At 46.5% G+C, this 13,329-nt stretch overlaps 1 protein-coding gene across 2 annotated transcripts in view; it reads right to left on the bottom strand.

Moving 5' to 3' along the window:
- The window catches only part of SLC13A4 (solute carrier family 13 member 4), a 46,201-nt gene extending 33,997 nt beyond the window's left edge, over window positions 1-12,204 (bottom strand). For both annotated transcript variants that reach the window (XM_003261377.4, XM_012512251.2), the window contains exons 1-2: window positions 11,381-12,204; window positions 5,418-5,546 (exon numbers count right to left, since the gene is read on the bottom strand). In XM_003261377.4, the coding sequence (XP_003261425.1) occupies window positions 5,418-5,546; window positions 11,381-11,479 (228 nt within the window). In that variant the 5' untranslated portion in view covers window positions 11,480-12,204. The remainder of the gene's footprint in view (window positions 1-5,417; window positions 5,547-11,380) is intronic.
- Between the last annotated feature and the right edge of the window lie 1,125 nt (window positions 12,205-13,329).

A 13,329-nucleotide genomic window follows, 5' to 3' on the forward strand; every position in this document is an offset into this window, starting at 1 on the left:
AATGCTCACAAGATCATTGAGGGACCTTAGAGGCCAACCCATCTCCCAAGGCACAAAGTCTGTGTCTAGTGTATCTGGCATGGTCGTTTGGCTCAGACATCTAGGGACAGGAACACAAGGACCACACATGGCAACTCATTTCAGAGTTTTCCTTTATACAGAACGGGAAATTCCTTTATGGCACTCTGACTCTGGTTCTGGTGTGACGCTTTGGGCCTGGAGTGCGGAGCCATGGAAGCCTGGACTTATGTCCCATTAAGTCTTCTCTTCATTCCTCATGTGACTCAGGCTCCAGCTTTTTAACATCCTGGCCACCCACCTCTGGATGAGTTCTTTATCCAGAATTTGATGCACAGGACACATCATTTATTAATTTTTAAAATTAAAAAAAAATTTTTTTTTAGGTGGAGCCTCGCTCTGTCATCCAGGCTGGAGTGCAGTGGCGTGATCTCAGCTCACTGCAACCTCTGCCTCCTGGGTTCAAGAGATTCTCTTGCCTCAGCCTCCTGAGTAGCTGGGACTACAGGCATGCACCACCATACCCTGCTAATTTTTTATTCTATTTTATTTTTAGTAGAGATGGGTTTTCACCATGCTGGCCAGGCTGGTCTCAAACTCCTGACCTCAGGTGATCCGCCCGCCTCGGCCTCCCAAAGTGCTGGGATTACAGGCGTCAGCCACCGTGCCCATAATTTATTAATTCAACGGGAAGATTTTGGTCACATTGCCTAGGGGGTTAAGAGCTCAAGTTCTGGAATCACACAATCTTGGATTCAAGTCCCGGCTCCACCACTTAGTAGCTGCATAACCTCGGGTAAGTAAGTTACTTAACCTCTCTGAACTTCAGTTTCCTCCTCTTTAAAATGAAGATAAAAATAATAGCTCCTTCACAGAGGATTAAGTTATATAGTGCGTGTAAATGACCTCCCACAGTGCCTGGCATATGGTAAACACTCGGAATTTGGCAGCCACGTTGGACTGATGGTGACTCATGCTGAGCCTGTACTTAGCTAAAAGCCAAGGGTCTTTTTCACATGAACTGCTGGCACTTATCCTTATTAGACTTCATTTTGTCAGTTTCAGTCCATTGTCTCTTCCTGTTCACATGTCTCATTCTGCCACCGTACATTAGCACTGTACATTAGCCAGCTAGCGCATCCAACTTAGCCATCTGCAAATCTGATAATAAGCCTTTTATATTTTCGACTGCAATCTCACCCTAGTCTGATGCCAACATGCTATTCAAGATTCTTTAGGTTCAGCTGTTCACCCAGCCCTCAAGTTACTCAACTGTGCTTTCTCATGGAGCCCACTCTGGCTCCTCTGAGTGAGAAATTCTTTTTTTCCCCCCTGGAAATTTTGAAGGCTCCAAGGAATAAGTTAAATTATATTTAATAACTTCTGTTTAAAAGACTAAGGAAATTATAAAACCCATTAGAAAGACTGTAATCAAAAATTAGTCAACATGAAGTTTGGGCAGTTGGCAGTGTAAATTTTATTTATCTAGAACATCCCCTCTTGAGGAGCTGTATAAATCCTCCACGATGCCAGAAAACGAGGCATCACTTCATAGGGCATTCTGTATTTTTCCACATGGTTTGTACATTCTCTCTACTAAAATGGAAACTTCTCCAGGTGAGGAGCCCTTCTGTCATTTTGTATCTCTTATCAGCACCTGAGTCTGAGCTTTGCACACAACTCCTAATACCCACTGGCTGACAAATCATCACTGTAAAAATGGACCATTTATATGTACATGTGATGGTTAACTTTGCATGTCAACTTGGGTGGACCATGGGGTGCCCAGATTAAGCATTGCTTCTGGGTGTTCCTGGATGAGATTGGCATTTGAATCAGTGGATTGCCCTCTGCCATCTGGACAGACATCACCCAATCTGTCGAGGGCCTGACTAGAACAAAAGGCGGAGGAAGCAGAAATTTGCCTCCTTTTTCCAGTTTCACTATCTGGGCTGGGACATCTCTCATCTCCTGCCCTGGGACTGGGATGTACACCATTGGCTTCCCTGGTTCTTAGGCCTTTGGACTCACACCGAGTGACATCACCAGCTCTCCTGGGTCTCCAGCTTGCAGGTGGCAGCTCATGGGATGTCTTAGCCTCCGTAATTAATCAAGTGAGCCAATTCTCACACACACACACACACACACACACACACACACACGCTAGTCTCCTCTTCGTTCTGTTTCTCTGGAGAAACTGCAGAACATATCCAGCTTCAGACAGTGAGAGCTCAGATATGAGATTCAAGAGGGGAGAGATGACATTTTGTTTATTTTTGTCACCCTCAGGGTACCCGTATCATCCCATGTTGCACCTGGTAGATGTAGAACTCAGAAAATACTGTTTTCTAAATGTGGAATGAATAACATAAGGGAACCCAGCCACAGTCCCAGAGTCACACTGATCCTATTCACGTGCCTTCCTTCCCTCACTGAAGATGACATTACTGACACATTGTCAAGAAACACTGCAATCAAGAGCTGTGAATGAGGACTGATGCAAACATGGTGCTGGGCTACAGACAGGCCATATACATAGACATCGTACATCCCAGAGAGCATGAATCTTGGTGGGGAGAGCACATGTCTATGAAAAGTTTATATCTGGTGTATCTGATGCACCATTTAAAAGATAAAGATGTCAAATAGGCTCATTGAGAAGGGATCAACACTTTCAGCCTTTGGTCATTGGAAGGGCTTCACCAAAGAGAGTAATTGAGTAGGACTTTAAAGGTCAAAGAACGGGAGAGAACTTTCCAAAGTGGAAGAATAACCCAAGTCGCAGTAAGAGGATGGTCAAGAGGTAGATGGGTTTGGGGAATGACAAGGATTTGGGGGCTCCTAAAGATCACCAGCCTAGCTTCCCCCTGTGAGCCATGGCACATTCTGGTGTCACAGTGGTGCACAGGTGGTTGTGGAATGGGTGTTTTCTCTGCAAAGTTAACTGGCTCACAAAGGGCTATAACCCATGTGCTCTGCCTTACTGGCATTTCCCTCTAATCTGAGCTAAGAAGGTCAGCTAAACAGACTATATTTGGACTAAGCTGCTCCCTGTAGCCCAACTACTAAATATCATGATCAGCCAAAGCCACGTCATCAGGCAGGTGGATTTGGATTTTTCACCTCAAATGATAAGATGTGCTTTCTGGCTCCTCCAGCTCCTAGCAATAGTGACACACAGTCCCTCCCTGGACAGTCTTCCTTTATTTCTCACAGAGTCTTGTTACCCTCCCAAGCGACTGCCTCTGCAGACTCTCCTTACGGGTTTGGCCTTCCTCTCTGGACAAAGGGGCGTCCCTGGGATAACTGTTGCCTGGCAACATCTCTACTGTGCCCTTGGAGAAATAGAGACATTGTCTGCTTGAAAGCTAAGGCATGCTGTTGGCTTTTGGGCTGCCTATAGTGAAATACAAAGATTAGGTTTCTTAATTAATAGTTTTCTCACTTTAAAAGGTTATTTAGGATTCAGTTCTTTCTAAACATCATTTTTTTCCTCTACTGTCTACTTTCAACCCCTGCCCTTGCTGGTTTTAATTTCACAATTTTAAAGAGAAACGTGGAGAACAAACTTGTTTAGCTCTCAAGAAAAGTCACATTTAGATTGCTTTTTTCCTTAGGCAGACACAAAACCCCATATTACCTATCCTTTTTTCACGAAAGAAGGGGGGCAAGTAGAACAACCGCCCGGTGATTCTGGTCACAGATTAGCTTTTACATGGGTCCCCAGGATATTGGGGTTGTACCCATCTCCAGGAATGAAAGCACTGCTGAAAGCTTTGGGGATTGTATTCTTTTTGGTGAGCCTGAGGCTATGGCTACTCAATGCCACATATGTTTGTGTATGTGTGTGTGTGTGTGTGTATGTGTGTGTGTGTATATATATATATAGCCGCACACACACATATATATATGTGTGTATAGATAGCTAGATAGAAAGAAGAAGGAAAGAGAGAGAGAGAGGAGAGAGAGAGAGAGAGAGAGACGGGGCCAGGGGGAGAGAGACAGGGGAGGGAGTAGGGGGGAGAGAGAAAGAGAGAGAAAGAAAGAAAAGGAACCTAAAAGCAAACAAACAAAAAACTATTCAGTTAAATCTATCCAGTAGAAAGACAAAGTGTTCATTTGCAATCAAGCACAACTATTAGAGGATTGCCTAATTCTATTTTTGGAAAGTTCTGTTGTCCATTAAAGCATCCATAGGCCCAGCTCCATTCTTCCTCATATCACAGAAGCGAAGAGACTCACAGTTCTAAGTAATAACTCCATGTGTTCATAGTGCCATGAAGCCATATACCACTTTATGGAGTCTTTATCTTATGGTGTAGTGATTGAGTGTATACACTTTGAATTCTAATAGTTATGGGTTTGAATCTAATTCTGCTACTTTCAGCTTTGTGATTTGGGGGAAGTCTCTTAATTCTCTGAACCTATCTGTAAAATGGAAATATTAGCATGTGCCTTGTAGAGCCCTTGGGAGTATTACATAACAAATGCAGCACTTCTGATAGAGTGCCTGGCGCTTAGTAGGCATTCAAATATGAGCTTCCTTTCCTCTTCCTTCTGTGCCTCTGCCCATAACCTTACCCCCATCTCTGTGATTCAGGCTTTTTCATCAAAACCCCTAAGCAGAGACCAGGTGTTAATAATGAGACAGTTGAATGGAACCAGGTGTTACGGAATGAGATTTTGCTCCCGGGTTCTGGCTGTTTTTTTTTTTCTTTTTCCCTACTCATGGCAGGCTTAAACTTTGCTCTGAAATTTTGCCACAAACTGGGCTTCCCACTGACAATTTCTGTTTGAGCTTTTGAGAATGTCACAGACAGTGAATGGAGAGGGCTCACTCTAGGGAGGGCGCAAAGAAAGAAAGTAACCTTAAGTCGGGGGAGAAGAAACAGAAATGTTGCTTTTTGGAGGGGTGGATGAAAACATTGTCAGGGTTCAGGAAAACATGGTAAGTCTCTTTGTAACAAATATTCATTGAGCACCTACTGTATACAGGCTCAGCTTTCTAATGGGAGGTCTGATTCCTGCCTTTGTGTGCTTATCGTCTAAATAGACATGCAGAGTCTGAAAAAGGTCAACAGCAGCTGAGTTTTAGGCATCAATCACACAGCTCCTAAAAGGCTTCAGACCGAGGGAGCAACTGGATGTGTTTCATCAAGTAAGGCTTCCTGAAAGAGGCAAGTTTTGAGCCAGTTTGAAGGAGATGAGGATCATGGGTGGAAGGAGAGGAATTCAGGGTCTAGAACTGCAGGTGCCAAAGCTTAGTGTTAAGGGGTCATTCCAGTGGGTGACAAGTCCCCCTCATTGTCAGGTGCTGGGTGAATCTCCCTTCATTGGAGGCTCTCTTTCAGGGGCCCTGCAGGGACCCAGGCAGGGGGTGGGGCTACAAGTGGTCTAACCTCATTGGATCGGAGGACTCCGAAGAACGGGTAGAGGAAGGCCGGCACCAGGGCTGCAGCTCCCAGAGGCACTGCCTCCGACACCCAGTACACAGCAGTCACGATCAGCACGTAAGCACATGAGGCCTCCTGCAAGGGAAGGAAAGGGGCAGTCATTCACAGGAATAGTCACTGCCACTGAGCATCCGGATGCAACCCTGGCATCTGAGGCAGCAGACTCAGACTCTAACGCGGGTACCAGCATACAGGCCTGGGACCAAAGCCGAACTGGCAGGCGAGCATGGTGAATACATGGTGAGTCCATCCTTTGGTGGGTGACATTATGGCTCTTCCTTGGGGGACCGATGCCTGGCCTGCGGTTTGCACTGGTGTGTAGCCAGGCAGCTCTGAGGGTTCTGGAAACTGCCAAGGTGGGGATTGAACTTAACTGCAGTAACCAGACCCATGATCACAAAACCATACAAGTGGAGTTCAAAGCTTTAACTTGGACTGGGATGTAATTGGTGTTAAGTTGACTGGATATTAGAAGTTCTTGGGGTAGTTGGAGATAGGAATCACTATGTGTGGTAGGTGCTGGGGCTCACACTTGTAATCCCAGGACTTTGAGAGGCCAAGGTGGGAGGATCACTTGAGCCTAGGAGTTTGAGACCAGCCTGGGCAATATATAGCAAGACCCCATCTCTAAAAAATAAAATATAAATTAGCCAGGTGTGGTGGCATAGGCCTGTAGTCCCAGCTACTTGGGAGGCTGATGCCAGAGGATCAGTCGAGCCCAGGGGCTTGAGGCTGCAGTGAGCTATGATCATGTGCCACTGCACTCCAGCTTGGACTACAGGACTACAGAGTACAATGCTGTCTCAAAAAAAAAAAAAAAAAAAAAAAAAAAAAAACAGTTTGTTCACCTGTGAGCTCTGAGATCAGTCATCCTGAGTTTGACACATGTGCCTAAGATATGTGGCATTGGTGTGTGCCTGACTGAAGAGAAGTGGATCAGTAAGAAGTGAGATTTACAAACAATCCAAAAGGTGGCTTCTGGACTGTGCTCTTACAGCCCTGGGCATCTGGGGTGTGTCTCAAGAATATCCCAGGGAGATCAGCAAGGCCTGGAATCTGGACCCCCTCTCCAGCCTCATCCCAAATGGAGTAGCTTTGTTCTCATTTGATTCATATATGAACATTACATGTGAGATTTGAAAAAAAAAGCTTTATTGCTTTAAAAATGAATAAACAAAGTTAAATCCCCCATTTTAGACTATTTGCTGAAACAACTTGATTCAGTAGTAAATTTTAATCAAACAAATTGTTAGGCAAGAACTGGTTGACCATTTCCCCCTTCAGTTTGGGATCTGAGGTCCTATCATGTTGTTTTGCATCTAGAGACTGAATCCTTCTCCCAAAGGCCCCTGTAAGAGTTAATAAGGAGCTCCCTTCCCTGGGAGAGGGAAGACTGAAGAGGAAGGCAGTGATCCTGAGCATGGGACTCTCATTTCGGATGAAGAAGCATCACCTCCTAACTCAGTGTTTCTCGACCTTGGCACTACTGACATTTAGGGCCACATACTTTCTTGTTGCAGGGGGGCTGTCCTGTGCACTGTAAAAGAGCAGCATCCCTGGTCTCTACCCACTAAATACCAGTAGCACTTCCTCCATTGTGACAACCAAAAAACCATCCCTAGACATTGCCAAATGTCCCTTGGGGAGGTAAAATGATTCCTGCTTGAGAGCCACTGCCCTAACCAGGGTCTGGTTCTCATTGCTCTTGGACTCCATTCTACCTGCTTGACACCATGGAAACATCCATCTACAAAGACTAAAGACAGCCATCTATCTGGAAGGGGAGGCCTGGAAATTCACCAGCATTTTCCATAGCCCACTTGCTTTGCTGGCTGGACAACCTAGGGGTGCACAGGGTAATTAAGTACAACATTCTTATCAGAAGCCAGCCCTCCATCAGCTTGCCCTCTAGTTGTGTTGATTGCCCTGAATTGCGCTGATGAACGCTGTTACGTTACCGGCTTACTCTAGGGAGAGGCTGCAGTTCAAGGGCCTTGTTAATGGTAACATCACCAAGCTCCGTGACTCAGAAGAGCATTTATAGAAAATCCAAGTTGGCTGTGGGCTCCTCAATTTTTACATAGTTCTAAACCGTCAGGACTCGTGTCTGTCCTGCCCTGAGGCTGGCTGCTGATCAAGGAACCTGACAAATCTTGCTGTTTATCGCCCCTTGAGTTCAGAACACGCGTCCTCAAACTCTTGCATAAAAGTTACAAAAGGTCGCTGTATCAGTGAGGGGCAGCAGGAGTGATTAAATCAGCTGGGCTGGCAAGGACCTTGTGCCCTCCTGACATTCGTGGATTATGGGATTGGGGTTTGAGAAATGGGAACTGGGCCCAACAATTGTTGACTGTAGCTCCCCACTGAGATGTTCTCTGAGGCCAAAAGATCAGAGGGAAGATAAAACTTTTGGAAGTGCTGATAAGACAACAGAACCAATGGTGGAAAAAAAAAAGGCTCCACTTGGAAACGAATTCAATTTAGAGAAATACCTCGTTTGCTGTAGAAATAAAACTACCTAAAGGAGTTCAAACCCATGTGTTCTCATCTCTTTTCTGGGAAAGAGACAGAGTGGCAGATCTTAACTACAGCTGAAGAGAAAGAGTTGAGAGACAAAATGTCTGCCCCTCACTGGGGACCCCTTATTTCTTCCTGGAACCCTTAGTCTTTCTTGATCTGGTCATTACAGGGCTATAAGTTACAAGTTAAGGGGAAGGAGGTGGGGAGAGAAGGTGCAGAGAAAGGGAAAGGAGAAAGAGGAAAAGAACCTGTAATCCTAGCACTTTGGGAGGCTGAGCTGGGCGGATCAATTGAGCTCAGGAGTTCGAGACCTGCCTGGCCAACATGGCGAAACCCTGTCTCTACTAAAAATACAAAAAAATTAGCCAGGTGTGGTGGCACATGCCTGTAATCCTAGCTACTCTGGAGGCTGAGGTAGGAGAATCCCTTGAACCCGGGAGGCAGAGGTTGCAGTGAGCCAAGATGGTGCCACTGCACTCCAGAGCCTGAGTGAGAGAGAGAGACTCTGTCTCGAAAAAAAAAGAAGAAAGAAGAGGAGAGAGAGAGAGAGAGAAAGAAAGAGAGAGGACTTTCCGTCTGTCAGGCACCTTTAGTTTTGAATTAGGAGAATTTGGGTAAAATAAGGCAAACATTTTGGTTGTAAATATTGTTAGACATGCGACTAGTTTACTGGAAGAAGTAAGTCATCAGGCCACTTTCACCCAGCAGTATTAAGGACAGGACTAATTACTATAATTTTTTTTACCTGGATTTTCCTTTGAGTAGAAGAATGGACAAGAGACACCTTTAGAGAGTCTTTCCATATAGTTTCCACTAATTTCACCCATGGAATCTCCATAAACTTCATTTTTTCCCCATCTAAAGCTTCCCAAAATTCAGGAGGTAAGCTTGTATTCAGACAACAAAAATACTGCAAAGTTTGCTTACAAGGAGTCCCATGTCCCCAGCACCTATCCCATGTCTAGCAGGTGGCTCAATTCATGTGGGCTGAACTGCACTGGACCTCTCTGCTGGCTGTCACTTCTTGCTCATCTTCTGGAGAGAATATTCTGCAACCCCCAGGCTCTTTAACAACATCACTGGTTCCTTGTAACAGTTGTGTGGGGGTTGGGCATTAGTGAGTGTTCAGACAATGTCTTCAAGGGACAGTGCTATCTACTATTTTTTGGCTCCTGTTTACAAGTAAAGGAAAGAGTTTGAAAGTGGCATTTCCCTATGTAGGACGTTTCCTAGTCAGCTACTAACTTAGGCATGGAACTGCTCTTTTTCTACACAGTTTGACTACCCCAATGATATCCTACTCCAACTTCACGGGAAGGAGGTTGAAGTCTGTTATCTGTTATTATCAATGACTGGGGCGCCTTGTAAAAAATTTAGCTTGGGCGGTTGAGATGCAATTTTATCCCACTGGGGGCACTGAGGAAGGGCTTAGTTATGGATGCCCTCTCTTGTACACTCTTCTTCTATAACATGATAAACAGTGTCTGGACCTCTAGTTTTAGAGAGCTGGGCAAGAAAAAGGGGGAAGGTCATTTTGACTCCTCCTAAAATGTAGCTGAGGCTTGTCACTTAGAAGAACCATCAAAACTGCAGGCCAGGAGCTCTTGCCCAGGTACTCCATCACTGCTCTCAACTCCAGTCCAGAGCAAGAAAATCCATTTGGAATTTTAAGGGTTAAATGTCAGAATCTAAAAGTTTGATGCAGGCCAGCCACGGTGGCTCACACCTGTAATCTCAACACTTTGGGAGGGTCACTTTAGACCATGAGTTTGAGACCAGCCTGGGCAACATAGTGAAACCCCCATTTCTACAACAAAAAAATTTTTTTAAAATTAGCTGCATGTGATGGTGCTTGCTTGCCTGTAGTCCCAGCTACTCCGGAGGCTGAGGCACAAGGATGACTTAACCCCAGGAGCTCAAGGCTGCAGTGAGCTACGATTGTGCCACCATAATCCAGACTGGGTGACAGAGTGAGACTCTGAGTCTACAAAAAAAAGTTTGATGAAAGGGGTGACAGATGGATGAAAGACACTCTACCTGCTGGGCACCTAGTCTGTGCCATCTATGGGCAGTGGCCAAGGTCCCCAAAGATGGGGCCGACTCAACAAGGAGATATGAAAGGTTCCTGATACTGCTTGGGAGAGGAGGCTAATATGTCTCTTGGTAACAGTCCCTTATATCAACCTACATTGAGAGAAAACAAAAACAAGAAAAGTCACAAAAAGAAAAAAAATCAGGCCCATTTGGACAAAGCAGAAAATTGACTAGGGTACAGTCCAGGAAGAATGTCAGCAGCAATCACTGTCTGCTAATCCCAGCCCAGTTTTAATCGGCGTCTCCCTGGCACTCTGGAGTATTTAGTCTATGAAAGATTTAAGCCAGTTTGTTTTTAAGAAGAACCATCCTAATCCCCTCTGTTTAATTTTTTAACTTAATCTTGGTTACCAAGTTACTTAAGGAGCAGAGTGGAAGAATTGCTCCCCCTCCTACAAACGTGATTAACCTGTTTTAGCTTATTTTTCCTACAGTCTCCAGGGCAGTGCCAGCTGGGGGAAGGGGACAAGCCACAGACAGGAGGAAGAGAACAGCGGAGGGAAGGGAAGGGAAGCAGGTGACCATGGGGAGGGTGTGACAGGCAAGCTGGATGCGGAGCCAGAGCTCGGGTTCCTCTGTTCGCACAAACCAGGAGAAGAATGAGGTCACGGGCTAGAGTTTGAGGCTCTTATCTCTTTTTATAGTGTCACTTTTGTCTGTCCTTCAAGAGCACAGAGAAGAAAACACAGAAGACACAAATAATTCAAGGCCACGTGCATGGTAGCAGGGCAGCTTGCTAAGCTCTGCTTTCATTCCTTCTCTAAACATTCATTCCCTGAAGTTGATGGGAGCCTTCGGGATTAGAACTTCAACTGTGGTCATCGAAGCCCATCAGGACGCAACCACAGATCACGGACTGGCTCCACGGTTCTCTTCCTCCCCCAGCCTTCTCCTCAGTGCCACTATTGGGAGCTCTTTCTGTGTCTCCAGGGGCTCTCAGATAACCAGAGTCCCAGGTGAACTCCCAACAAACACAGGTGCACCACGTCGTTTGCATGGGTGTCGCTGGCCCCGCTGCTGGGGCGGGCTGGCCTGCTGCTTGGTGCAACACCCATCAGTCACTTCTGCCAAGGCCCCTACTCTGTCCTGACCCCTGGTGGGGGCCATGGGGTTGGGGGAATGGGACTGGGATAGGAGATGAACATGACAGCTTTTAGGAAGAAGGTGTCTTGGTTTCCTCCAGAAAAATCCTTCCATTTCTTTAAACCCACCACAAGCCACTTTGAGGGACCGACCTCCCCTCTTTGCCCTCCCACTGACTCCCCGACTCCCGGCGGGCGCAGGTCGGTACTCACGCTGCTGGGGTGGAGGACAGGCAGAGGCAGCAGCAGGAGCGGGACGCAGACGACCAGCAGCAGCTTCCGGGCTCGGAGCAGGCCCTGCAGCAGGCCCATCGCGCCTCTGTCCTCTCCACCTCGTTCTGGGACTCCGCTCTGCTGGCGAAAGGCTTTCTCCCTGGGCACTGCTCTCTATCCAGAAAGACTTCTTAAACCTTTCTTGGCTTCCAAGAGTCCTCCTTCGTCTTGGGGGCAGAATGGGAGGGCAGTTACTCTCGCTGCTTCTACAAGAGGCTGGGCTCCCGGCCTCCTGGTTTAGGTGGGATTGATGAGCATCGTTTTGTGACCAGCAAAAAGGAACTGGGAAAGGATGATAAACGGGGGCATAGTGGGCCTCCTCTCGGCTTGATTAGTAATAGAGTAACTTCATTGTAGGTGTCAGCAAAAACCCCCTTAATCCTTTAAACCACACCTTTGCTGCTGCTGCTGCTCGGCCTTGAAGAAATCATTTAAAAGCTTAAAAACATTAAAAACGCTCAGAGCACATTGTGCTCTCCATCAGTTTTCCTCCCTCGGATGACCTATTTTGGGGAGTACCTGTTTCATCTCCCACCTGGGCTCGCTGTTGGTAAGAATCTGGTAGCCCCTTTCCTTAAAACAAGCACCTGAGCTTGTCAGAGTTGCACGCGGACTTCAGGTGGGGCTGCTGGTGGCTCCCAGGACCTGGTACCTTAACTCTGTTCACATGTCTTTCCCTCAAATTGGTTCCCTACTTATAATTTGCCTTGAGCCTGGGCCTGCAAAGCAGAAAAGAAAAGTCCCCAAGACATTCCTTTTTATCAAAGGACAAAAACTTGCTGGAGGCCCACCTTTAACTTTCATCCACCAATGGGAAGCCGGGACAGAGGCAGTAGCTCCGCCCACTCCTCAAAGCCAATCAGCAAATTGAAAAGAATGAGTCAATTTCTCTCCCCGCGGCCGCTCTTGATTGGTCACAGCGGGGGCCTGCTGATTCCGCGGAACCTAGGCAGCCTGCTAAGCTTATTTTTCAGTTTCTCAAACTTCCTAGGGCTGGAGTGATGACCATCATTGTAAACATAATCTCATGTACCCAAGCACAGCTTTATTGTTTCGGATCATACGACACAGAACTTTCGCCGGGAGGGCCACCTGCTGATCTAGACCTTAGGAAGGGAATGTGGCTGGTGGCAGGGAGAAAATGCAACATTACTTCTGGAGAATTTGCCTCAGAGTGTACAAAGTTAAGCCTTTCAGACTTCCCTGCTGGCAAAGATCGTTTGCCTCAGCACCGAGGGGTTAATATAAAGGGTCTAGGCCAGCAGAGGGTACGAGCCCGTGAGAAAGACCCCAGATCTTTTGGGAAGTATAGCTGCCTCCCTGGCAAAGTCTAGATGCCAGTCTCATGCCCAGATGTCAGTGGTCTCTCTGGCTAAAGTAGGTGCTCAAATGTTTCTCTCTGAGGCTCTCCAAAAAGGAAACCGAAGACCTTCTTTGGCTGGTACAAAAGGAGGAGGTGGCAGGGCCGGGAAGAAGTTGACAAGTTCAGGGACAAGGTCTTAGCTGCAGCTGAACTCTGGAATTTCTCCTGCTTACAGATTGGAAGAAGTTGTTAGCTTCTTTTCTCAGAACGGACATGTGGATCTGGGGCAAGGAAGAAAAGCAAAAGCAAAAGCCCAAACATTCTGTAAGTAGTGGTTCTTGGCAACATTACCTTACCTTGATCTGGGAGATGCTGAGCAGAGTCAAAGGGTTATAAAACCCACGTTGTCTTGAATTCACAGAACACAGGAATGGCATTCCAAGATCTGCAGCTATACTCCTTGGAAATGATCCCCAGGCTAAAGTGACCAGGGAAGTGACCCAAAAACCAAATTCTTCTTGACTTTTAAGGCAGGTGCGACTGTGGACAACCCAGGTCCCCTTTGAAATTATCTTGCCATCATGGG

The sequence above is a fragment of the Nomascus leucogenys genome, chromosome 13 (assembly GCF_006542625.1).
Source record: "Nomascus leucogenys isolate Asia chromosome 13, Asia_NLE_v1, whole genome shotgun sequence".
Taxonomy (NCBI): domain Eukaryota; kingdom Metazoa; phylum Chordata; class Mammalia; order Primates; family Hylobatidae; genus Nomascus; species Nomascus leucogenys.